Source organism: Epinephelus moara, chromosome 3, assembly GCF_006386435.1.
Source record: "Epinephelus moara isolate mb chromosome 3, YSFRI_EMoa_1.0, whole genome shotgun sequence".
NCBI classification, from domain to species: Eukaryota; Metazoa; Chordata; class Actinopteri; order Perciformes; family Serranidae; genus Epinephelus; species Epinephelus moara.
Window position 1 is genome coordinate 14,660,392 of NC_065508.1, and position 25,948 is coordinate 14,686,339.

Genomic DNA, 25,948 nt, shown 5'->3' on the forward strand with positions numbered 1-25,948 from the left:
ACTCAATCTCTGTGTGTCGTGTTATCCGCATCCATAGGTTTTTCTGTGGCAGTTATAGATGAGGATGGGATGCAGCAGCTTCATATTACTGAAGTGAAAGCCGAGGGACTGGCCTCTGCTAAAGGTACATATTTATTTTTTATTAACAAGCAAACACGAAGGATGGATTTTATTGCACATTCAGTACATAGAAGATGAAATAAATAAAACAAAACACAAATCCAGGACAGGTACTATTGCTGAACCTGTATGCATAACACTAGGGATTATGTATTATTATGATTTTATTATGTAAAAGCATGGCACATATTTCTCTCTTGAGTTGACATTGCACACTCAACACCCAAACACCTGACCTGAGAAACACCTGATCCCACATGGCGTCTTATCAGTGCAGCCTTGTGTGACTGCATCGCATCAGATGCTGAGCCAACAAAGCTAGATCTCTTTTGTTTGAGTGAGAAGCCCGGTGGCTCGGGACAGATAAGAGAAGAGGTGAAGAGAAAGAAAGTGCACACCTTGTCTAGAAAGATGTTGGCTTGCAGGTAGATGTTAACTGAAGAGAGTAAAGCTGCACACTCACTACTCTGATGCAGGCTTTTTTATTTTAAAGGGACAGTTCACCATAAAAATCAAAAATACAGTTTTCCCAGCCTTTTTTGTTTTAATAGCTTATTGATTTGTTGCATGTCAGCCCGGACACAAAGACATACACACAGACATAAATGCTCCAGAAACACTGGCAACAGTCAACAGCTGTTAAGCATGCAATTAATTCCCTTTATTTGGTCTAGAAAGGTGTTGACTTGCATGTAGGCGTCAAAGGAAAGAGGGGAAAGCTGCACACTCATTACTGTGATGCAGGCTTTTTATTTTAAAGGGACAGTTCACCCCATAATCAAAAACACATTTTTCCTCTTACCTGTTGTGCTATTTATCAGTCTAGATTATTTTTGTGAGTCAATAATCCAGTGTTAATTTTGTTGACAAAAACCATGACAAAAATTTTTCAACAGCCTTTTTTTCAATGATGAAAACAAGACGATGACAAGCTAAATAGATCTTGATGATAATAGCTAAGATTAAATCTATGTTTAGTTTTCGTTGATCAGACGAGGCTTGACGAAACTGTTAGCACATAGCACATTGATGGACGGAAACCACTGTGCTTGGGTACAAATCCTAGTTGTCTCAGATTAGTTATTTGTGATGTCAAAGGTTTTGAGAGCATAAATAGAGAGATGTTGAGCTTTTCAAATGATGATCAGTAAGTGTGTGCTCATAAATCCCCCCTTAAACCTGTCAAAAACTGCTGGAGAAATGACAGTTTGTAAATGTGTAGAAATTGTTTGTAGTTGTTGTGAAATATTTATACAACCTGTCACCATGATGCTAATTTCTGATACATGAATTAGCCTAACTGGATTAGTTTAATATTAAAAAACATATAGAAAACCTATTGACTAAAAGTTGACAAAATGTCACGAATTTTCGGCGACTAAAACTTGACTAAAACTATGAAGTGTTTTTGTCTCAAGACTAAAACTAAATATAGAATAGCTGTCAAAATTAACAACAATCATGATAACATTTTAACTTATAGTTCGATACTGACAGCACCTATGAGCTAGCTCACGTTACAGCTCAGTCAATGAAGATGCCATTAATGCTTACATCTCTCACTGTCATGAGCACGAGCCTTTCGTCCATGAGTAGATGCACGCTTCCTTGTGCACGGTGATTCAGTTGGTGAGTGTAGATCAGTAGAAAAAAAAATAGTTGCATATGAAACTGCTCACAATCAGGTCTGTGAATTACCTTGAGTAACCAGGTCATGATTTCTCTAGAGACATCACTGTTGAGTTTCATTTAAAGTGTTTTTGTGGTGCTTTGAGCACCACAAGCCGAGTGCCATGTCGTTCCATTATATCCAAGAGAAGGCAGACATCTCCATGGCCGATATCTTGAACACTCTGCAACTCACATTAAAACAATCGAGACTGATAAATAGCACTACAGGTAAGAGGAAAAATATGTGGTTTTTATTTCGGGGTGAACTGTCCATTTAAATTCTATGAATCAACATATTGCCTTTTTCAGGATTTATAAGGCAATAAACATCAACTTAGAAATGGAGTCCGTAGAGAGGTCGTTCACTGCCAAGAAAGGCCTCCAACTTCAGTATGTCCACATGATATGAACCAGCAACTACAAAATATAAAAAAAACATCTGGGTGCTTGCATCAGCCTGTCTAAAAAGACTTTAATCACCTGTCCTGTACACTAAATTTATCAGTCTGATGATGACTGGCTTTTAACCTGAAGGTGATGTGCCAAAACCTTGATCCATGAAAAATAAAAAGATTGCATAGGTGCTTTAAATATGCGGCATTCTTTTCTTTCCTTAGAGCAAAACAGCATTCCTTTGTCTGCATCAGCCTGCTGATTGAACAGACGAATCTCGAGATCGACCCCCATTTGTTAGTCCGTGTCTTTTAACAGAGCCGGAGAGACCTAATGCATTTGAAAAACACACGGGCGCTCTGTAGATACAACACTAATGTATAGAAAATAACGTGCCCCACTACTGTGCCCCAGGGTCAGACCAAGGTTACTCAAGTGTGAGATTGTGTCCTCCAGTGCATTAGCAATCTAAAAAGCTGCTAGCTTAGCAGGCTGCCAGCCTGCCAGAGGATACAGCTGCACTAACTCGCCGCCTCTATAGTAGAGAAGAGATAGATAAAGCTTGTGGCATCCAGACAACACAATGCATCTTTTTTTGTAAGATTACACTATGTTTCGCTGAATCACAGAATAAAGTATGTCAGGCACAACATTAGTAGGTCTGTGTGTACGTCGGGATGAGCCTGTGTATGCGTGCATGTGTTTTACTAAGAGGAAGGAGAATGAATGGGGAGTGAAAGAAATCACGCTTCAATTTCTGCAGGGTATACGCAGAAACCAGGCCATCTCTGGACAAGGAGCCCCAAAGGGTCTTTTCCCTCTCTCTCTCTCTCTGTCTCACACACAGTAATTCCTGCTCCCCCTCCCCCTACAGAAGCGCACACACAGACACATATACATGCAGCACACACAGCCAAACACACTCACACACATACACATACTCAGCAGTATATGGCCAGAGGGGTTATCTCTGTCCAATAAAGACTCTGCTACAGCTGACATTTCACATCCCAGACAACTAGGTCATAACTTAGGGCTAAATGTGTGCCTTGTGTGTCTATATATGTAACTGTGTGTGTGTCTGTAGTATTCAGTGCGTTACGATAGCCATATCAGAGACTGTCTGCTGTTTCTATTACTATATAATGAGACTGAAGAAACAATAGCAAGCAAACATGTGCTCATGTGCAACCCTTTGTCTTTCTTAATTCTGCAATGGGGGCAGGTGAGACCGCTGTCAGGTCCCCTAAACAGCTGTCACAACCAATCAGCTTTATTGGGTTAGGTTGTCTGTTAATTGGTTGGCTGATTGAGTGCTAATTCTCAATTACCAGAGCCAGGCACAGGTGGTCGAGGGGAGGGGCAAGAGGAAAAGCCTCAAGCTGAAGCAGTCAGTGCGTTCCATTAACCATAATACTGTACTATTTAGGATGCCAGAAATGTCCCAAGACATAGCATGTCAGGTGCAGTATGCCAAAAATACCAGGATGTCCTACTGCATCCGGTTGCATTTTGCAGTATGCAAGGCAGCAATTTTTTTCTTGCTATTCTGACCTACAATCCTTTGCGCGGCGAAAGATACGTCACATTGAATGAGCAGACAGGTGTCAGCTCAATGACAGCTGACAGAAGTCGTGATGACTATCAATCAATCGATCTCAAATAATCTACAATGTATGCAGTTATGACTTTAAAATTAAAAGTACAGAATTGCAAAGTAGCAAAAGCAGAACACTTAGGGCAAACGTCTGTCTCTGGCGGACAATGGCGTTTTGTTCTATCTCCAAGGTAACGTCAAATGGTAATGTTAAGATCTGCTACATTTCAAATAGCATACTTTTTCTTTTTTATGCTGCATTCATGTGCTCCTCGGATGGTCCCATTTCCAGAATTGGGAAGCCGTTCTTTCAACATTTGTGTGTTCATGAGCTTTTAAGTAGTAATATGGAAAAAATATGGATGCTACAAAAATGTGTCTTGTGTTTATTGCTGAGAGCATTTAAACAATAGGTTGGTAACAGTTTGAAGCTTTATGTTAAACATAATTTTGTCTCAGACTTATTGCAGCACCAGTATATCCCCTTATAACCAATGAAATATTGCATTACCTGACCATTGCTTACTTTTCTTACTAATCTAGGTCACTCTACATGGACAGAAACTAAGGTTACAACCTAATACCATATTACAAAATACATTGGAGCAAAAAATTGACATGCAATATGTGAATTAATGAAAAGTTTGTTACCATCAGCTAAACATTTGCTGTCATCCGCCATGTTTTTGCGCATATGACGTCAACTCGGCAACTCATGGACCCAAATTTTCGCTTACTTTCCGAGGTGCTGTTCTGACTTGAGGGGGCGTTCAGGTTAATTTACCCAGTCTGAAACTAATTTTCTAATTATTGCGACACTACATGAAAGCAGAGTATGTCCTGACTGTATGCATATTCCATGCAACAGTATGTACTTTGTAAGGACAGCTGCAGTACATAAAGTCAAAAGAACAAGTACGCAATTCGAAACGCAGAGTTTGTTCCACTGAAGTTCACGGATTCTTCAATATATAAAGTCCCACACAGATGATCTTCATGATGATAGGACAGGAATAGACAGGAATTGCACCGTCCTTCTTAAAACCATCCAGTCTTGTTAGATCAGCATTTGCCTCAAGCAAACATGCACAGAGGGATGCATTTTTAATGCACTGGAACACATTAGAGTCCCAACATGTCTGATTAGCCACAGAGCTGCTGTTGAGGAGTATGGCACTGAAGTTTTGTTTGTGCAGATCATTTGTACACATTAGCACTCTTGAGTTGATGGCCCACATGAAAGCTGCTGTGTTGGATGGTGCTCTGTTGTTGACAGATAATCCTTTGCTTGCTTTTATTACTCTGTCTTTGCAGTGTATTTATCTCCAAAATTAAGCCACTTTAAAGGACACAATGTGCTGTTTGTCAGCATTAAAGGAGTCACCTATATAAGCTCACTTTGTTTTGTCCTCTCCACCAGGTTTGAAAGCAGGGGACGAGATTCTGCTGCTGAATGGTAAACCTGCATCTGCCCTCCAAATGGATGACATGAGGGCTGCGTTTGTAAACCAAGCATTGACCTTGAGCGTCAGCACCCTGCCCCAGCTGGACCCTCAGGTGCTGTGCTCCCTTCCACCCCGGCGCTCTGATGGGGAGCAGGACCCAGCCACAGACATCTTCTCCCAGAGCCAAGGTAAAGCCTCCTGTTCTACAACAAAGTTTTTGGATGCATTGTTGTCATTATTTGTGTTTTGAACTAAGTTGGATGATGTATACAAACAGTGTCCTCTAGTGACAGATATTGTGAGCTTCTTTTTCAGTTTCAAATTATGACGTAAGTTCGTTCAGGGCCGTCAAATCAGGTAAAACATGACCTGCTGCTTTGACATGGAATCTGGCCTTTTAAAGTCACAGGAATCACTACAATCTCACTTAGGTGCTTTGTGCTGTTATGTAACAAGTGTTTCTGTCTGGTCAGGGTTAGATCAGAGATAACCCTACTGATGCTAACTATATCCATGACTTGACAGCATAGAATAGAATAGAAAGAACTTTATTCATCCCCGAAGGGAAATTCAACAGTTCATAGAAAGATTGTTTGATCAGTGGAAACTTTGAAACACCAAACAAAGCTACCCTTTTAGATTGAATCTAAAATTGTGCAATGCTCCTTTAATGTGCTTTTTTGTTTTGTATTCATGTTTCTTGTCTTGTACCATCATACATCCTCTATACCCCCGACTTTGTGTGGCGGAAAAAGGGAGAAAATACAGATGGTGATTTTTTTTTTTAAGCCGAGAGTGAACAGGGCGACCTGCTAATTATGCATAGATGCTGTCTGATAACTAACCTGCAGGCAGCCGCCAGCTTTCCTCTGACCTGCTCTTTTTCATCCGTGCAAGGGCACCATTTGTATTCCTTTTATAAATTGGGGCTCGCAGTGCACGAGCTGACAAGCTGGCATTGTTTATACAGGGACTCGGAGCACTATGAATATTAATATGAATCCCTCAGCAGTGTGGAGCTGTCATTGTGTAGGATATGCCATAAGCAAAGGGGTCAGACGGAGAGTAAAAACACTTCAGCAGCCAGATGGAGGTTATTGGTGATGTCATGCTTAAGAGGAGATGGGTGCACACAAGCAGCCTTCACCACAGAGGAAATAAATTGGAAATTTCTCACGGATATGGATGAAATAATAGAGACTATACAGTCATGTAATAGGAAACGCAGAGGGTTATAGGGTGGAGAAAGCAATGTGCGAAGGAACAGGGATGTCTTCTTACAGATTGCTGTTTTAAAACACAAGCGTATCTATGATATATATATTTTGTGTAAACACTGCTCCCTAGTAAGTGCTGTCCTTTGTCTCTGATCGTAGAGGACATCCTGGATGAGGTGTCGGGGTTGACGGCGGAGAGCCCAGATGAGAGTATGGAGGAAGGATCTCAGCTGACCCTGCAGAGTCCCGGAGATCATCCGGAAGACAAAACCTGCATGGGGACTGGACAGAAGGTAAGATATGGGAAGCAAAGACACAACTTTAGATACATGTACACACTAAGACAGACATACATAGACACACACATGCAACAAAGCAGGGGATACACAGTCTAGTTCTACAGGGGATGGAGTATCATACACCCCCTGTCAGATGTGTTGTTGCAGACTAAGATAAAGACCAGCAGTTTTGGTGTGTGTGTGTGTGTGTGTGTGTGTGACCCGTGGATCAATGCTGGTGTTTGAAGTGGCTGATAAGCTCTGTTGTTGTGCTGCCATCTTTCAGCCTGCTGACTTTTTTTTTTTTTAGCTTCAGCAGCAGTGTGGTTAATTTCTCACTGTTTCTGATCTCAGATCTGTCAGACAGAAAAGGAGAACACTGATATCACTGACCAACAATCCCACACATTGTGGATGTATGTTTGAACCAGTACTTGACCATGTGTTTATGATTATATAAAAACTGTCTGGCAGGTCTTACGCTAAATATTTCTTCCCTCGTGTCAGGTGTTTCTTTGTGTGTGTAGCATGTAGCTTGAAAGCTGGAAGATGTTCAGAGGCTTTTTTTCCCATGTGATACTCGTGACCTTTACACAAAGGGTGTTTTGGGACAGAAAGATCTGAGACGAGAAACACAAGTGTGTAAGTGGTTTGGCACACACACACAGCCATTACACCATATTTCACACGCTCATACTCGCTTTGAAGTTGCTTGTTAGTAAATTCAAGTCCAACACGATGATTATTTCATGCAGTAAATTTATAATTTCACCTACAACATACTGTAATCTTATTCTCAAATAAATAACAGACTAGTTTTTATAGAGTGCTGACAACATATTACATGACTACTTTGTGGTGCGTTGAATAGCTCGTGTGTCAGACCCAGCACATGAACAGATGTGTGCATGGTATGCACTGGATGTGTGTGCACTCCGGAGCACAGAGATGGAGACAGACAGGTGAGTGAAATAGTGAGCAAACGGCATCACTGTCTAATTAAGTTTATGTCTGGTCTGATCAGGGTCGGCTCAGTGATTGCTGGGACACGCCGTGTGCCAGCCGGTCTCCCTTGGATACGGTTGTCACTTCCATTACCATGGCAATGTCTGATAACCAGTAACCACCAGAAACATTTTTTTTTCCTGGACCTCTATCTCGATAGCCCAGACATGAACAAAAGATGAGGAAAGGGAAGGGACAGGGCTGTGTTCTCTCTTGGATATGTGTCAGTGAGCTTCAGTCTCGAGGGCCAAATAATGGGTGAGGTCAGAGCCAGCTCCAGTCCTGTTGGACAGTGGTGGTTCTGTGACTCCAATGTGCCATTATTAGTTGGAAGCAAAGTATGCAAAGATGAGAGAAATACCGACAGATAGGGCTGGCAGGAGGGACTGGATTTGGTGCACGTGATGTGGGGAAAACATCCAGTGATTCCAAACTCGTTAAACTTTACAAAACTGTTTGAACCGCCGCACAAATTAACATTTAAAGGATTTTGCTATTTTAAGCTTGTAGTGTTTCTACATGCAAGAAGAAATCCATTTAAATGTATTCTAATAAGTGAAACAGTAGAAAACACAAAACACAGCATGCAATCTTTATATAACGCCTTCTGAGTAGTGTTTAGTTTAATCATTTTAATGTTTAAAAGATTATGCAATGTCGCCAGTGTCAGGGTAGCTGTACGTGGTTTTACTGATTGAAGGAAACTCATTGTAGCATCTTATAACCATTAAATGAGGACACATTTGCATATACAAATTAAGTAAAAACAGGCTTTAGGTCTAATACAACATGTTTGTTCATCAACCAAGAGGTTTGATGGTGTATTATACCACTAGATCCCCCATGTGAAACAATGTAGTCTCTTTGGAGGCACAGTAATGAAGGCTGAAGTCTAGGATATTGCCCACCCTGTCTGTAATGTCGTCCCTTTTTATTTAATGCTTAGACATGTGCTTTTTGGTTTATTATCAGGTCCTGTTCCACATGAATATAGAAGGAAAATAAAAGCCATGCAAGCAAGACAATGTAGGGCAAAGCAGCACATCAGAGCAGTGCTACAGTATTAACAAAGCTCTGAAAATCTATGATCTTCATCTCACCTTTCAGTCTCTCACCTCCTGCTCCTGCTCCAGTGTAACGTGTGCTGTCTGGTTTCTCTTCTAATTTCCATCTGCTGTCTGTGTTAGTCTCCCTTTTCATCCTCCTTTCTCTCCACCCTTGTTTTTCTACCGTGATGTATTGTCATATATTTTGTCCCCATAACTGAAAGCGACAATGTGACCGTGTCCTGTGTCAGACATGACAGCTCAGTGAATTTTCTTTTGTTTGTCCTTTCTGATCATGCTGTCTCATTATCTTTGTTTTGAACTCTCTTTCTTTTCTCCCGTCCTTCCAGTTTTCTCCTGACTTACTGTCCTTGTTTACCCACCTCCTCCTCGCTAACCCCCTGCTGCTCCTTACCATAAACAACATGAGGCTGCTGTTGGCGCTCAAACAGCTCGGCTCCCTTAGCTCTCCAGCCGACTGCAGGCCCTGACCTGAGCCTGAAGCACTTGGACGCTTCCTCTTGTCAACAAATATAATCCAAACTTGCCACAGAATCCCTGGGAATTTCCACAACCATGTTATTTATCCTTTTAAATCTAGGTTGCCCTTTTTTTTTTGCTCATGTTGATCACGGTTTTGTTTCCCCTGCTCTCGTGTTTGGAAAGCCTCCAAAGTGCTGAAGATTGTGTCTTACCTCATTTCACCCACCGCCTGTGGTCACATGGTGGCAAGACTGAGGAAAAAGAGGCAAAGTGGGACAATTTTAATTATCCCCACATTCTAATTACTTCATTCTCCGCAGTGTTTCACATCATTTAGTGGAGATAAATGAGTGTCTGGCTAGCCGGAGGAAACAAGGAGGTTCATTATTTTAGACAAAGCACAGAGCCACCTCCTCAATATGATAAACCAACCAGAGAATAAAACGACGATTGCTTGCGATAATAGAGATGCCGGTGATTGCTAGTGTTCTCCAAGGTGTAGTCAGCCTCACTGACAAGTGCTGGTTATAATTTACAAACCTCTATCAGTTTAGCTTAGGGGTATTTGAAATGGGAAATGCATAATTCAGTCTGCGAGGGGTGGGGGGTACAGTTTTCATCAGGGTTTGTTTTGATTCACTCCTGATTAAATTGCTCCTTGTATGCAGTGCATTTGTTTAACGTAGTTACAGACTACACACTGAGAATTCGTAAGTTCAGAATATCTGTAGTTCAGACTTAGCTTTAGTAGCTTTAGATGTTAAATCTTTTGTATTCTTTTTCTTTTAAATCACCCTATCTCCTGCCTTTTGTCACTGCCCTCTAATCTGGCCTTCCAGCTTTGTCCCAGTTGTTGCTGTCATCTCACAGTCTACCACTAGAGGGAGCACTGTGCTGCTGATTCATGAAGCCATGCATGCAAGACAACAACAGTAAACATGCAACCAAGAGCAGATCTGGTTCCAAAATTAAATTTAAAAGTATGATTACCAATATTGATTGGAATATTTTAGCATTCAGGCATTTATAGAATTGTATTCCTTGTGTTTGTAATATATGATAATGTAGGAAAGAAGCAAGCACTCTCAAAATAAATCCCCTCGAAAGGTGCACGGCCAAAAACAGCGAAAAAGGGGAAAATGCCAGCATTCACAAATGTCCTTTTGGTAAATTTAATAAACCAACTTGGGTGGCAGTACCAGAAACACAGACGTTTCGACAGAAAGTCTTCTACAGTATGGGATGTATGTAATATATGATAATACAGGCTATTATTTAGATTCACTTGAAAATGAATTATCTTTTGTTCTGTCATTAATGCTGTGGAAAGTTAAAAAAAATCCCTGCACTTGACACTTGCGTCACTCTCATAACTTCTAAGAGTTGTAGTGTTGCAGTGTGCAAATGATCTCCCTCAAAGACTAACTGTTCGTGCACAGCTTTGTGAAGAGTCATGTCATAACATAATCATCCTTTCACTTCAGATTAAATGATTAAAGTCTCTCTCTCTGTCTCTCTGTCTCTCTGTCTCTGTCTCTCTCTCTCTCTCTCTGTCATGGCGTATATCCCATCATTCCTCGGGGGGATTTATGGATTTGCATGTTTCCCTGATTTCAGATGAAACTGAACTTCAAGACTCTCCCTCCCCTCCCTTCCCCCTCTCTGTGTTCACTGACATTGACAAGTACATGCCTGCCCTTGAGCATAAGTACACCATGCCATCAAAATTGCTATATTTCTGTTTACTTATATATAGTGTATAAGGCTTCATGTCAAAATGCAACACACCAAGTGTGTATCAGTGTGTGCTGTGTGTTTGTGTATGCCAGGTTATGTGGATCTGTGTAATCTCCGTTTATCCCTGCTCTCAGTGTGCGCGGTTCCAGCTGACGGGTGTGAGAGCAGGTTTGTGCTTGCCTCCACGCTCCTCCCTCGTGCTGTACTCCTGTCTCTGTTCCGAAGGGCGGGTCTGAGAGGTAGTACATTTTGTAAAAGAGTAAAGATTTGTCTCTGGGTTAGGAAATGCATGTGTCGGAGAGACTAGAGAGAAGGTACTGCTGCCGGGGCTCTTTTTATTTACTTGCTGCCTGCCTCTAACTGTTAAATATGCTCTGCTAAGCTGTTGTGTTTTTCACATCTCTGAGGTCAAAGTGTGGTGTATTGCATGTGTGTAGGTTTGTGTGTTTGTACACACTCTGTATGCTCATTTGCTTGTAACTGATTTTAAGGTACTTTTTAAATATCAGATTTGATGTACGTCATAAAACCACACTTACATTTGAGAAAAAGGTTATACGTCTTGAAGTTTTTTTTCCAGCAAAGATCTTTCAAAGATCTTTTTGAACTAAGACTGTGGCCACAAATCAGAAAATCTTTAGCCTTACCTTCATGTTCAACAGCCTTTACATTCTTTTCCTATCTTCACTGACAGGACTGTGAGGAATGGTCTTATTCCTTCAAGTATTATGTAACGCTTGCTCTGAAGACAAGTGTGCAGCAGGTGTGGTGTGGTGAGCCATCACTGGATTGACAAAGGTGGTGCTGGAAAGTGAATTTCAGGCTTTTAGATCGAAGCAATCATGGGATGAGAACTTGAAGTTCCAGTCGGACTTGTATCAGAGATCATTTGTAGAATATACTTCAAGCTGCTGTGACTACCAGGAGGAGATGTTCTGCGCGTCAGGGCATTTCTTACTGTGCTGGGTATGTTTTTATTTCAAATTGGTGTCCAGATTTGTTCCTTTCGATCGTGTAATCTTGCTTCCTTAAGGTTGATGCTTTGGGAATTTCAGAGACTCATTTTAAATATGAGGAGGAGCTCGTGCATAGTATTTACCTGTTGTTTAGTCAGGCTCCTTTCTCAAGTGTGTTGGCATAAGTCTCTCTGAGTTGCGATGAGAAAGAGAAGCCAGATGCCTGTTGTCTTTTTGTGCTGTTCCTGTATTCCTGTGTTTGGCTCTCACCACCCACTGCTTCCTCACCTCCCCTTCTCTCCTCCCTCCTTTCTCCTCCCCTCTTTTCTTCCATCTCTCATGAGGATGTGGTGTTTGATCTTATTTAATGTTGTATTCTATGGTGCTGCTGCTGCTCTCCAGCACCTGGACAGAAGTGAGATAGGCAGCAAGGACAGTGGCAAAGAGAGACGAAGAAGAGGAGGAGAGAGTGGAAACGGGTAGATGACAGGGGAGCACGCAGAGGCAGTCCTGGGGAATTGAGTAAGATAGATGCTGTAGGATAACACGCTGTTGTTTATTTCAATCTGTTCTATTCAATCTGTGTTTCGACCTGTTTGTTCAGCTGCGACAGTAATGATTTTACCAACGGTATTGTGAGGGCTGAATAGCAGGCATTTACTTTTACACTTTTTATCAGTTTGGTCGGACACATTGAAGAGCCATACATCCTGCACAGTGTATCAGTTGTACATTTTGGACGCGGAAGAAGATAAATCCTTGCGGCACTGAGTGGCACAGAGGAACAGAAGCTACCTGGACTGGAAAGACAGGACAGGAAATGGACACCTGACTCCTCCTTGAACTCTGTTTGACCTGCTAGCATGTCAGCCTTTAGGAGGAGCAGGGTCTCCAGACACTCGACCGAATCCATCTATGATATGTTACAGCTGGTGAGCCGTGCATTCTGGTGTGTGTGTGTGTGTGTATGTGTGTGTGTGTGTGTGTGTGTGTGTGTGTGTGTGTGTGTGTGTGTGTGTGTGTGTGTGAGTGAGTGTGTGTGAGTGTCTGTGATCCCTTGTGTTGTGGATATGATCCTGCAGCGGTCAGTGATTATGTGATGGTGCCATTTGTGCTGAGGTCAGAGGTTAAACTCCTACATGTAGCGGAGCAGCCCATTCTGACAATTAGTGGAAGATTTGTGTCTGATCACACATTGTGATTACATGAGTTGCAGTGTTCAGACCTTATCATATCATCCTATTTATATTTTAATGGAATGAATTAGACTCATTGTGGCATTAAACAATCATCACTGCTGCAAATCTAATTACTGACATATATTATCAGATGTGCTCAGTCGTTTAGAAACTTAGAGTGCAATTAATGATGTTTTTCTCATTTTTAATTTAATCCCTAAAATCCAAATAGTCTATCTACTGGTATGTGTATCACCTCTTTCTGTATTATTATGTTGATGCTGCCCATTTAGAATTAAGTCGCAGGCTGCAAAGTTGTGCATAGACGCTCCTCTTTGCCTCTTAATTAGGAGTGCTGGTAAAGAATTATGCAGCCATCCCTGCATCTCCATCTCCCGCTGTCATCTGTCTCTGTCGCTGCTCCATCTGTCACTTGGCGGTCACTAATTCCTCTGGCTGTCAAGGGCAAGACCTCGCCTACGAGTGGCAAGACTGTCAATGTCTTTGCTCCGTTTCTGTGTGTATAGAAACTCAAAGGCATGATTAGAGAGTGGATCAGTTTCTCTGTTTGCACACTGATCGTTTCGTCATTTGTCGTCTGAACATGTTCAATAATACATTGTGCGTGTGTGTGTGTGTCGGTTTAAGTGAGATCAGTTTGGAGTTTAAATTGTCTGCAATGCAAATACTTTGGTTGTTTTAACATGACTAACCATCTGTAAGTGATGTGCACAATGCAGTGTGAATAACATGGACAAGGATTTAATCAGATATGATGTATTATTGTAGATTATATATCATAGATAAATGTCATTTTACTTGCATTCCATGGCTTTACTTGTTGTGGCTTCCTTCAAGTGACTGAGGGAGCTTATCTAGACTTCAAAATTTCAATATCAGCATGTCGGTCAAACTCTGTGTGTGTGTGTGTGTGTGTGTGTGTGTGTGTGTGTGTGTGTGTGTGTGTGTGTGTGGACCCAGCAGTGTTGCGAAACTGGTTTGAATACCACAATGGAAAATTGTGTTTGTCATTGCTGCAGTCCAAAAGGAGACAAGCCATGGAATCAGCAAAGACAAGCCATGTCCCCCAGCTGACCAGCTGTCTGTAAATCAGGCAGCAGAAACACAAACAGGCGCAGTTTGTTTTTACTGATTATAATAAACACTTCCACTGACCCCATGCACACAAATAAGGCAAAGTGTTTTTACAAAGGTGCCCCTATGTATAACACTGATGTCTGCAGGGTTGAATTATACACATTAATCCTGTAAAACTAAACAATGGCTGATTATCAGATTGTTCCTGCAGATACAGATTTTGGATTGCATCACCTGATCAGCAGTACACAACGAGTTCCACTGTAATGACTCACTGTGTTTAATTACTTTGCGGTGGTTTCACTGTACTTGTTTGAGTTTCAAATGTCTCAGAAGAAAGGAAACTCAGTACAATGAGGGTGAGATTTGTTAAGTTCGGCGTGTTGTGTTGGTCTTCTACAGGGGCTACATTAAATGAGACATGAAATGCAATTAGCGTTCCGTGTGTGGGCTGAGCACATTCATTCGACCACATTTCACGGAGATTCTAATTGTCTCCTTAATGTACAAGTCCTGGCTGAGTAGAAGATGTAATTGTACATTTTGTCTCTCAACAGACCTCACAGTCCGCGCAACAGCCTGCCTGGACTTGGCCCGCAAACAATCCCATGAAACCACAGACTCACCAATGTTCGACATAAATCCAGAGATAGTGAAATTTTTGATCATCGGAAGTTGATGACTAGGTTGCATTTGCAGACATTGGAAAGATTAATAATTGTTTTCATTGTTGTAGGAATAAAATATTGCTGTATTATTCACGGTACATTTCAGATTTGCCTTAACACATCCAGCCTCTCTCTTTTGATGAAGCTCCTGTCACTTTCTCCCTAGTTTTTGTCTCTAATGCCTACGCACTGTGCATTCACCTTCACAGCCTTGGGAGTATGAAAGAAACTATTGGATGTGGACAGAACCTCTTGATCTGATTTATGTTCTTGCGTGGGTTCCAATCTGTAATTTTTGAACTGCTGTTGCACATCAGTACAGATGATGAGTCATCTCAGCTCTGAAGAAGTTATTTCCCTTCACTTTGCAAAGCCTAGTCTGAATAATCACTGTATGACTTTTGAGTTTTAGAGTAACAGCAATTTCAACCAATATTGGTCTGTGTAGCCAGAAGGAGGTGGCTACCTCCATTGTACCAGTTTGGCCTGGCAGGTCTGCTCATGCTTGGTATTTTTGACACCAAGGATGTAGGTGGGTGTTGTTATGGCAGGTTTAGCAAGGAGGTAGTATATGTTTTGTTGGTGGTGCACATTTTACAGTTTGTTATATGTATCTGTGTATGAACATCATGGATATTGTGTTGTTTTACTCTACAAAAGTCTACATCAGTACATGAGGTCTTTTGTTTTTGCTTCGGTTTTATTTCCCTGTCCTCTCACAGTAGTTTTCAGGAGAACAAGTACCTTTTAACATGTCAAATGGACTAATAGCAGCCGTCTCTGACATCAAATTACCCTTTAAGAGATGCGTAGAATTTGACATGTTCTTTGTCTCTTTCTGTACAGAGCACGGAGCAGGTCACTGCTTTCTGCCGCAGCCTCCATGACATGAATCCCCTGGAGTGCCCTATGTCATCCTCCTCCTCCTCGTCCTCGTCGTCCCTCTCCCCGAGCCCTGTGTCAGCTTTACCACCCACGGCAGGCGCTGCCGCCCAGAGACAGCTCTCCCACGCAGACAAACTACGCAAGGTCATCAATGAACTGGTGGAGACAGAGAAGACTTACGTCAAAGTCAGTACAAGCTGTGTTTAACTTCCTTAAAGACAATATTTACCACAAAAATCAATGCTTAGTGAGTCATATCTGTGTCTGTTCGTTGACAATGGACACACAGGCTTATACTGCTCTGGTAAAACTGTTGGGAGTGTCATGATCAATGCAATAGGCATGCAGGCGTGCAGATCGTCCATGCCTCTCTGAGCAAGTCTCTCTGTCCAGGGGCCTGCTGGGCGGAACATCAGAGAGATTGAGCTCACCTGGTTTGACTGCAAGAGTATATAAACTGGCGGCAGTCAGCCAGTTTCTCTTTCCCAACTTTCACCCTGTTTGGTTTTGTTAGGATTTAGTTTGTCATTGTACTGATTTGCCCTTTAGTTTGGTAAAATGAGCTTATTTTCAGTACAATGTGCGGTCTCCACCTCATGCTGTCTTTAGGTAGTTGCCGTTTTTAGCAGTGTTGTCAATAGTGAAAGTCCAGCCTGCCTCCGATCAGCTGGACTGAGAGCAGGTTGAAGCTGAAGCCCTTGTTTTAGGGAGTGAGTGAACAGGGGAGGCATTTAGCCCTCACCTTTTTCTCAGGCTGAGCTCAATGTACAGGCAATGGAGATGAAGACCGCTTTGTTACTTTGGGCTTCTCAGCTGAGAGGAGCTGACAGTGTTTGACGGCAGCTGGCCTGGCATCAACTACTGGCAATGACACCTGACTGTCTGTTTGTCTGTTTAATGGGGGGTTGATGTTCTCCAAGCAGGTCTGTCCCTCCAGGAGCCTGGTGCGTGAAGTTGGGTTATCAGAGATTCAGCTCACCTGGTCTAGGTGCAAGACTATATAAGCTGATTGCAGCAGCCAGTCTCTCTCTTCACTTGTTTCACTACATTTAGTTTATCATTACACTACTTTGCCTTTGGTTATGTAAATTAAGGTTCTTTTAAGCAGCCTACAACTCGTGCTCTCCTCCCCTTTGTCCAGCCTCTAGCTGGTTGTAACGTGTTAGCGTGAGTTATGTTCATACCTGTGAGAGCTGTTCTCTTCCTGTTATTTAAAATCCTAAGTAATGACTCCATATTAAACAGCCTTCATGCCAACAGGTGCCCACGCATGCCCTTTCCCATTCCACCTGAACATCTGATCACAGGTTCATCTTTTTTTATATTCCTTGTCTTTTCCAGGACCTGAGCTGCCTGATAGAGTGCTACTTGACACCTTTGCAGAAAGAGAGCTTCCTTACACAAGATGAGGTACTTTCTATCTGGTTTGTGTATTACAAGAATTGAAATCTGCATACAAATTGTTGTAGATATGCACAACCCTTAAAACTGACACTGTTGTTAAAGTAGCAGCATTGTCAGAGTGACAATTTGTGTGTGTTGTAGCTGGACGTTTTGTTCGGTAACCTCGGGGAGATGGTGGAGTTCCAGGTGGAGTTTCTCCGGACGCTGGAAGATGGGATCAGACTGGTGCCAGATCTGGACAAGCTTGAAAGAGTGGAGCAGTTTAAGGTGAGGCAAGGTTGAATTCCTGAACTATGCATCATTAACCTTTTACTTTTCAGGGTTAATTCATTTGGTGCTGCTGATTAGAACTCACTGCTACTTGGTCAACTTATCTTATTAAAGGGATATGGGTAACATACTGACACTTTGGACACAGTTCTGATCATAGATACTGAGCAGAAGCAATTAAACAATTTTTGAATATACTGGGTCAAACTATTGACTTTCTTAGTAAGCAGCGTTGGAAGTTACCAAGCTACCAATTACTTCACACTGGAAGAAGTTGGAATTACAGGAAAGCTACCAGCAGGAGAAATCTAGTTTGGGTATCTAAAGCTACTCAGAAAAGTTAGTTCAAACTACTTTAAAATATGCCTTCCAGAAACTAGTGTCCAGGTGGGGGGGGTTGCACCAAGCAGAGTTACTGAGGTAGCTTCTTACCTTCTTACATAGTATGCAACAACAACTCTGAACATTTATTAATAAACAGCAGTAATCAGTAGGTTACCTATGACTTACTGTAGTCAGAGGTGGTTCAATTACAGTAGAGAAGCCATAGTAAAATAAAATCATTCATTTTCTTTTATGGTCCTAAATTGGTTGTAGTTTCAGTAGTTATCTATGCAAACAATTGCCAAAAAAGTAATTTAACTACCTGAAACACTCTGCAGTATGAATGTAACTGAACTATCAGCAAGCTACTGCAAAATGTAATTAAAGTACCAGTTTAATTGCATGTAGTTCACTACTCCCCAACACTGTTAGTGAGTAGCTTTGTAATAAGCAGGATAATGTACACAGCTTCGGTCAGGGTCCTGCATCACCCTGTTGGAGTTTATCTCATAATAATGAGCCAGTTGCTGTACAGTATTCCTTACATAGGTGGTTTAAGGTGTTATTGCAGTTGTACAGAGATGTGTTTTGTCCTGACTTACATTTCTCAGATTGCAGGGTCCTCCCAAACAAAACATATAAAGTGAATATGTTTTGTTTGGGAGGACCCTGCAGTTCGAGAGAGACAGTAATTCCCATTTACTGTAATGCAGCCTTAATCGAAAGCAAAGATAATTCAATTGTAATAGCATGATGTTGCAATTTGTCTCCGCAGAAAGTGCTTTTCTCCTTGGGTGGTTCATTCCTGTATTATGCTGATCGCTTCAAGATCTACAGCGCCTTCTGCGCCAGCCACACCAAGGTCCCAAAGGTCCTGGCTAAAGGTAAGAACATGCACACATGGACTGGCATCAAGCACTGAGCCACCACATGCTCTTCTGATAGCTGCACAATAGTTTATTGCGCTCTACCATCAGTGGCATGTGATAGCTGAAGGGTTTGTGTAGTACTGGGAGGATGTTGTTTTATTCACATGCCCTGCAGTACAGAGGGCGAGCTGCTCACACAGTTGAGAGGCATTTGAATGAACCTCTGCATTTACTACCAAGGTCACCAACCTGACACTTAAATGGCCACCTGTTTATAATTTTTCATCTTGAGTTTAAAGTTCTCAGCAGATACAGTGGCTTATCTTTTAGATGCAGTCGTCTGTGTCTGTTTCAGTGTTTGCTTGCCAATGAATGCTCTTATTTCTGCCACTCCAGCAAAGACCGACCCAGATTTCAAGGCTTTCCTGGCTGAGAGAAACCCAAGACAGCAACATTCATCCACTCTGGAGTCTTACCTGATCAAACCCATCCAGAGGGTCCTGAAGTACCCGCTGCTGCTAAGGGAGCTCTACTCTCTCACTGACCCCGACAGTGAGGAACACTACCATCTAGATGGTAAGCCAGTGTTTTGATATAGCACTTAACTGCTGTGAAACTGTATTATATCAGCTCCAGACCCATGGAACTATAATTAATCATGATAAAATAAATTACGGTCATTATGACTCAGAGATGATGAATGTTTCTCCCTTTCAGTTGCAATGAAGGCCATGAACAAAGTTGCGAGTCACATCAATGAGATGCAGAAGCTTCATGAGGAGTACGGAGCTGTTTTCGACCAGCTCATCAACGAACAGACGGCAGATAAAAAAGAGGTAACCATGACCATTTTTATCCAAGGTTATCCAACGTAGATGCACTAAATCATCCAATGAATTAATTTCATACGTCACAATCTGCATTATTATTATTATTATTATTATTATTATTATTATTGCGTTATTATCATGTGCAATATTACTTTTCTGGCAATATAAATACTATTATTTTCTCAAATCATGTGCAGTACTGCTTCTCATTGCTACTTCATAGTCAATATAATGTTGATTATCAGGCACAGTCTGCTTTTTTTCCCACCATTTTAGTTCATTTTCAGCAACTACAGTACTAATGTTACTCCTATTTTTTTATGCTATTAGGCACTGGTTTTATTTTGGCTCCTTGAAAACACTTCTTATCTTGTATATTTGTATATATTGCCAGATAATTATTACTCTATTGTTTCTAAAACCAGGCCCAGTGAGTGACCCTGATCCGGGGAACCCACTGGTTGTTCTGGTTGTTCCTAGTTGTGCTCGTTTATTGTGGTTACTGTACATGGTGTTAGTGTAATTTAAAGCATTCTCTGGCACAAGAATTTCCTTCGGGATCAATAAAGTTTTATTGAATCGCTGTGAATTGAATTGAAGTACTTCTGTGTTTCTCAGGTGGCTGACCTCTCAATGGGGGATCTTTTGTTACATTCCACTGTGGTGTGGATCAACCCTCCAGCCTCTTTGGTGAAGAGCAAAAAGGATCCTGAGTTGGCTGCTTTTGGTAAGGCTTAATGTGGATTTTGGATTACGTTGTAGAATTAATTCTGCCCCTCTGTTGTCCTTATGTTATGGGAATATCTTAGATTTAAATCACTTTTTCATTTCTAAAGTTTCAGCTGTGTGCACGGGAATAGAGACCTTTTACGTAATTACAGCTGCCCACTTGTGTGCAATTTGAGTTATGATTGGTTAAAAAGTTCCACAGGCTTCATTTTAGGTCAAACTCTTTAATATGCATCTTTACAAAATAGATGATGACAGGCCTTTTTTGTATCATCAAGCACAGGACCTGTCAAAACATTATATAACTTTAAAAATGTTGTCACATTTTCAGAATTTTAAATGGACAAATGATCTTTTAAGACCTCATCCCCATGTATTAAACACCAACTCAAAAATATTTCCATATACAGAAGATAATGCAGTTATGCTTTTCAGTGAAATAGCAGTTCTACTGTATGTCTTTTGCTCTCTGCTCTTGAGAAACACTGCATACTGTATATAAGAGTATCTTAACGCTTGCATGTAGATGGCACTTTACTGTTCCCCACATAATACTGTCATGCATAGTGTGATGCTGGGTGCTATTTCAGACGGCGAGGAAACAGACTCGGTAAAAGGAAAACAGTGTCGGGCACATAACACGAGGGATCTTTGCATTATTTTTTTACTTATCACGGGAAGTGCGGCATGTTTTCCTTACATTAATGGGATCACATGAAATTCTCACACACCTAGAAGTGCCTTCTTTCTAAAAATGTCACTCAGCACAGACACCTCTGGGTATAAATATTGCATCTACATAGTATAAGGGCTTTTCCTTGTGAGGCGATTATGAGTGGAAGTGGTGGCTTTGTGCATGCAATGTCGTGACTTTGGTCCATTTCCATCTTTTGTGCTGCTGGTATAGCATGCCAGTAGTTTGAGTTCTTTTTTTTGTTCCTTGAAAGATGTTACTAAAAGCGTCCATTGACATGCTGCATCTAGCTGTCACTGTAGCAATTTAAGTAGCGATGAAAAATCTTTTGATATATGCAGTGACTGAATGCAGACCCCCCTAATGGTTTCCATCTCTCTGTTGCCCTCATTTAGTGTTCAAAACAGCAGTTGTATTTGTGTACAAAGACAGCTCCAAGCACCGGAAAAAAATCGTAAGTACTTTTTTTCTCCCCCCATTTTCTGTTGATTAATCCAGTCAGAAAAACACTTTGTTGTTGGATGCTCTGTGCGGATTGAGGCTCTGGGCTTCCTCTGAAGTGCTTTTTTTAAATTGCTTTTTTAAAGTTTTGGGTGGTGCCTTGAGACCACAAAGAAATTAAGGTTAATGTCTGTCACCATGGGACAATAGACTGAATCGAATGAGGGTGTTTATTGGCAATTGAACAGACTGAAGAGACTTTATGTGCACACACTACTGTTCCATTTGTACAGTGAAGTACAGGGGATGGTTGTGTCTGTGAAACCGCCCCTTCTGTCATTGCACTCTTGTGCTCTCTGCTGTCATGTCGATGTATTGCAGTGGTTATGTATTAGATATCCAACCAGTCTCTCTTTTTCAGGGTGCGTCTCACCGCGCGTCTGTGAGCGATGACAGAGATCCTTTCCGTTTCCGTCACATGATCGCAACAGACTCTCTGCAAGTCCGTGCCCTTGCAAGTAAGTCTATTGAAATACAGTAATGTGAAGCAAATGTCATTTTTAATCTTGAACGTAATTGTCTCGGAACTAGGATTACTTTTGGGGTCAGTTCCAGCTTCGTAAATGGTCAATTTAATAGTTTATTTAAACACCAAACTCGAGCGATTATCTCACTTTTTCAGGTTAAGGTGACAAAACGTAGGTGCTTAGTCTCTGATAAGTTTTTGCTCAGTTTTAGAAAAAATCAGTGACTAAAAAGCTGCAGTATAATTGGAATAGATGACCTGTGAGATCAAATTCCATCAGAAAAATACTTTAATTATCCGGTCTTTAGTCTGAAACATGTAATGGACAAGAACTGAAATGTTTAGACAAAGCTCTTTGAGGCACCATGTGGAGACTTCACTTTCTCTTGCCAGGGAAGCATAGACCTCATAATTGATGTTGTCAGTCAGCCAGATGTCTCCATAATGAAAGTCTGTTCAGTGGGGAAAGTTATGAAGGGATTTTAGGTTTTTGCATGTGCGACAGATTGTATTATTGCATGCATAAATGTATTACACATTATTCTGTGGGAAGATGTGCGTTGAATCTGCACCAAAAGTCTGTGATTAATCAAAGTTAATATAGTCTTACGAGGGAGATACTGGACTTTACAGTTAGTGTTTTATTAGTGCCTGAACTATATTTTTGCTCCTTCCCCTAATAGTTCATCACCACTTAAAAATGGACATAAGCTTGAATTATATTGTTCTTTTAATATAATGTATTCTGCATTTTTATGTTGAGGTCATAGTTAAAGATCGTTTAGATATTAGGGAGCCTGTCGTCCCAAACCACAGAGGTTGTCTCTGATGACTCAATATTTTCTGACAGTGGTTTCAGAGGCTCCCGAGTCCACTCGGTGTTGCCGCTTCTCTCCACAGAAAATAAATGACAACCTATATAAACAAAACAGATGGATACCTATTAGTAGGTCTGCATGCAATCTTCTTCACATCTCTGTCCTAGATGAACCTTAAATCACCCTCTGGCAATTTAGCTCAAGTGTTATCGTTTGTCTGCCTAATGGCCTGTTGTTAAGGGGAAAGAAATTGATGACGGAAATTAACTGAATGTTTTTATAAATGTGGATCCCATCCCTCTTCCCTCTTAGACTCAGAGGGTACAGCAGTGTGTGAGATAGTTCATACAAGATCTGAATCTGAAGGAAGACCTGAGAGAACCTTCCAGTTGTGCTGCAGGTATGATTTCTTTTTAAAACTACATAAAACTGCAAACAAGAGAACCTTCTCCTGTATGTTATTTTTAATTTCTTGTGTTTTGTCTATTTTGCAGTTCTCCAGATAGTAAGAAGGACTTCCTGAAAGCAGTCCACTCCATCCTTAGGGAAAAGCAGCGCCGCCAACTTCTTAAGACAGAATCTCTGCCCCCCAACCAGCAGTACGTCCCATTTGGGGGCAAACGTCTGTGTGCCCTTAAAGGGATGCGGCCCTCCATGAACAGAGCAGGTGACAAAGCTTAAATGTAGCTTCTAGTTCACAGGAGAAGTGCCTACAATGTTTGTACATGACATTAACAAACAAAATATCGATTATCTGTCTGTTTAGCATCGGCTCCATCGCGAAGGCTGGCCCGCAGGAAGCTGGTGAGGAACCGCTTCACCATCGACACCGACCTGGTTTTCCATGGCAACAACAACAACAGCAACGATCCAGACACCTCCCACCACTCCTCCTACCCTTCCTCCTACCCCTTGCTGTCCCAGCATTCTCTTCCTCTATCCCACAAACCTCAAGGACAGGACACGGACCGTTGGGTGGAGGAGCAGTTCGACCTGGGATGCTATGAAGACCAGGGCGAGTGCATCGACTTGGGGCAGGTGAAGGAGACGGACATTTTGAGCGACGACGACGAGTATTGCAAGTCTGTCCGGGCCGCGTCTGCAGAACCGGCTGACCTGGAGGGGAAAATGGAGGGACTCAACCTACAGGGCAGAGAGATGCCGAGCCATAACCTGAATGGACGGGCAGAGGCTGGGATCATGCTGAGTGTGATGCAGGAGGAGGAAGTCGATCGAATAAAGCACGGTGATGATTCAGGCTCAGTAGACTCCTTCACCTCCTGTGGTGTCTCTCTGTCCCGCAGTGCAACCCCGACTCTAAAGCTTGCTCCTTTGAAGCAGTGTGCTGTGGAGGGGGCCACAAACAAGGACCATGATGTCATCTGGGTGAGGCGGGATGACTTTGCTAACAGCTGCAACAGTGACGTGTTCTGATCTGGAATTGTAGACGACAAAATGAAGAAAGGAGACAAATGTTTCTTTCACTTTTTGCATAAAGTGGGAGTGCAAGGAAAGGGGAAAGATTGAATACAAGCTTTAAATATGTAGAATATGGAGGTATTTGTATATAGAAGGTATTACACCTCAGCCAGTCCTCCCTGTATCACGACACAACCCTCTTCTCCCCGCCTCACCTGCATCTCCCTTGTTCTGACAATCCCGAAATACTGAACCGAGTGAGTAAGGAAAGGTAAAATGTACTCAGAGATTCTCATCCCGAGCTCCTTAAAAGTGAACCCAAAAGACTACACGGTCCTCACTGTTTTGGACGCAGGCATCACACACACCTGTGGAATTACATGTGAACGTATGAACATAACAGCACTGCATGTGCACGCGAGTAAACAAACAAGTATGTGTATGAACACTGTTGAGTACACAGGAGCACAGACACAGAGACTCCAGGCAGCTGCTGCTCTGTGCACACGTGCTGAAGAGACGTCACCACCGAGCTGTGATTCTCCTGGCCAAAAAATGTCTATTTTTCAACACAGGAATGTGGGTGTTATATTTTTCTGACTCAGAAACTGTGTTTGTATTTTAACACTCAAGGGCTGTGTGTTACTGAACTTCTCTTCAGGGGCTTTTGGCTTAACGACTGCTGTGTAAAAAGATGGCGAGATCCGACTAGCTTTATCGTGCTTTTTATTGTTTTAACTTAATATCAGCTGCACATCGGTGTATAGTCAGGAGTACAATAGAGTGCCGTTAACCTCTTGTATGAAAACGTTTTGAAGCTCACTTTTGTCTCCTAGCATATCCTTTTTAAAAGATAGCCTACTATTCTTAATTTAATTATTGCCTTTTTACTGTAATTTTTAATGTTTACACCACACTCAGCTGCCCAGTGTTACAAACCACCTTTTGTGTGTTTGGTGCCAGAAACAAGCTTGTGCCCTTCACATGAATGTCCATTCTATATTTTTGTTGCTAAAATAAAATGCCATTGTTATTTTGGTAACTAATGGATTTCATTAAGGTTATTAATATACTGTATCCTTTCTTGCCCCAGAGGCCACCCTCTCCTCCTCATGCTCCACATCCTTGACAAATAGCATAATAATTCCTACAGCAATCCTGTTTTACTTGAATTTTCTTTGTTGTTTTGAAAGGAGGTATTCAACAGAGCCATGCTAGACTGTACTGTAACTCCACAGAGAAGAGCAATCATGCAGTTGACCTGTCATACTCTGACTGATTCAGACATTTTATTTCTCTCCATCTCCTTTGACCTTTTCTCAAGCAGCATCACAACCACAGAGACGCTGCCTGAGACAAGCTTCACATCCATGACATTTGACATCCATCCCTACACCTCACACCTCCTGCATTTCTTCCCTTATCCACCAGGCTGTGCTGTTTCACTTTATGTCATCACAACAACACGCTGATTGCTGAGCTCAACACAGTCATGCGCACCTTAATGGATGTATTGAACATGCACTTAATACCTAACTGTGAGGGGAGGGAGGGATCTGCCAGCTACTCTGATTCATAGTGTGTAAGGAGAGTGGAGGGAAATAATACACTTTGGATGTTCTTATTATTGTCTTTTTATTATGATGCTGGTTTCTTAGATTTTAGCTTACTGGGTGATGATTCCCAGTAGGGATGTTCAGACTGTGAGGTACAATCACCAGGCCTTGGAGGCAAATCCTGTGAGAACCCCTTTGACTCCTCCCTTTGTACTTTTAAAAAAAACTGTGTTCGTACATGAAACTGTGGAGTATTATCATTTTTATGTTAAAATAAATTTTTTAAAGTTA

The 25,948-nt window shown here is 41.7% G+C and overlaps 1 protein-coding gene across 1 annotated transcript in view; it reads left to right on the forward strand.

The window, feature by feature from the left end:
- tiam1a (TIAM Rac1 associated GEF 1a) overlaps positions 1-25,948 on the forward strand; it is a 65,536-nt gene extending 39,588 nt beyond the window's left edge. The window contains exons 15-29 of the mRNA XM_050040130.1: positions 38-124; positions 5,202-5,414; positions 6,603-6,736; positions 15,739-15,963; positions 17,119-17,187; positions 17,323-17,448; positions 18,551-18,659; positions 19,041-19,220; positions 19,362-19,480; positions 20,093-20,201; positions 21,293-21,351; positions 21,760-21,856; positions 22,995-23,082; positions 23,177-23,349; positions 23,449-25,948. Of these exons, the coding sequence (XP_049896087.1) occupies positions 38-124; positions 5,202-5,414; positions 6,603-6,736; positions 15,739-15,963; positions 17,119-17,187; positions 17,323-17,448; positions 18,551-18,659; positions 19,041-19,220; positions 19,362-19,480; positions 20,093-20,201; positions 21,293-21,351; positions 21,760-21,856; positions 22,995-23,082; positions 23,177-23,349; positions 23,449-24,116 (2,456 nt within the window). The 3' untranslated portion in view covers positions 24,117-25,948. The remainder of the gene's footprint in view (positions 1-37; positions 125-5,201; positions 5,415-6,602; positions 6,737-15,738; positions 15,964-17,118; positions 17,188-17,322; positions 17,449-18,550; positions 18,660-19,040; positions 19,221-19,361; positions 19,481-20,092; positions 20,202-21,292; positions 21,352-21,759; positions 21,857-22,994; positions 23,083-23,176; positions 23,350-23,448) is intronic.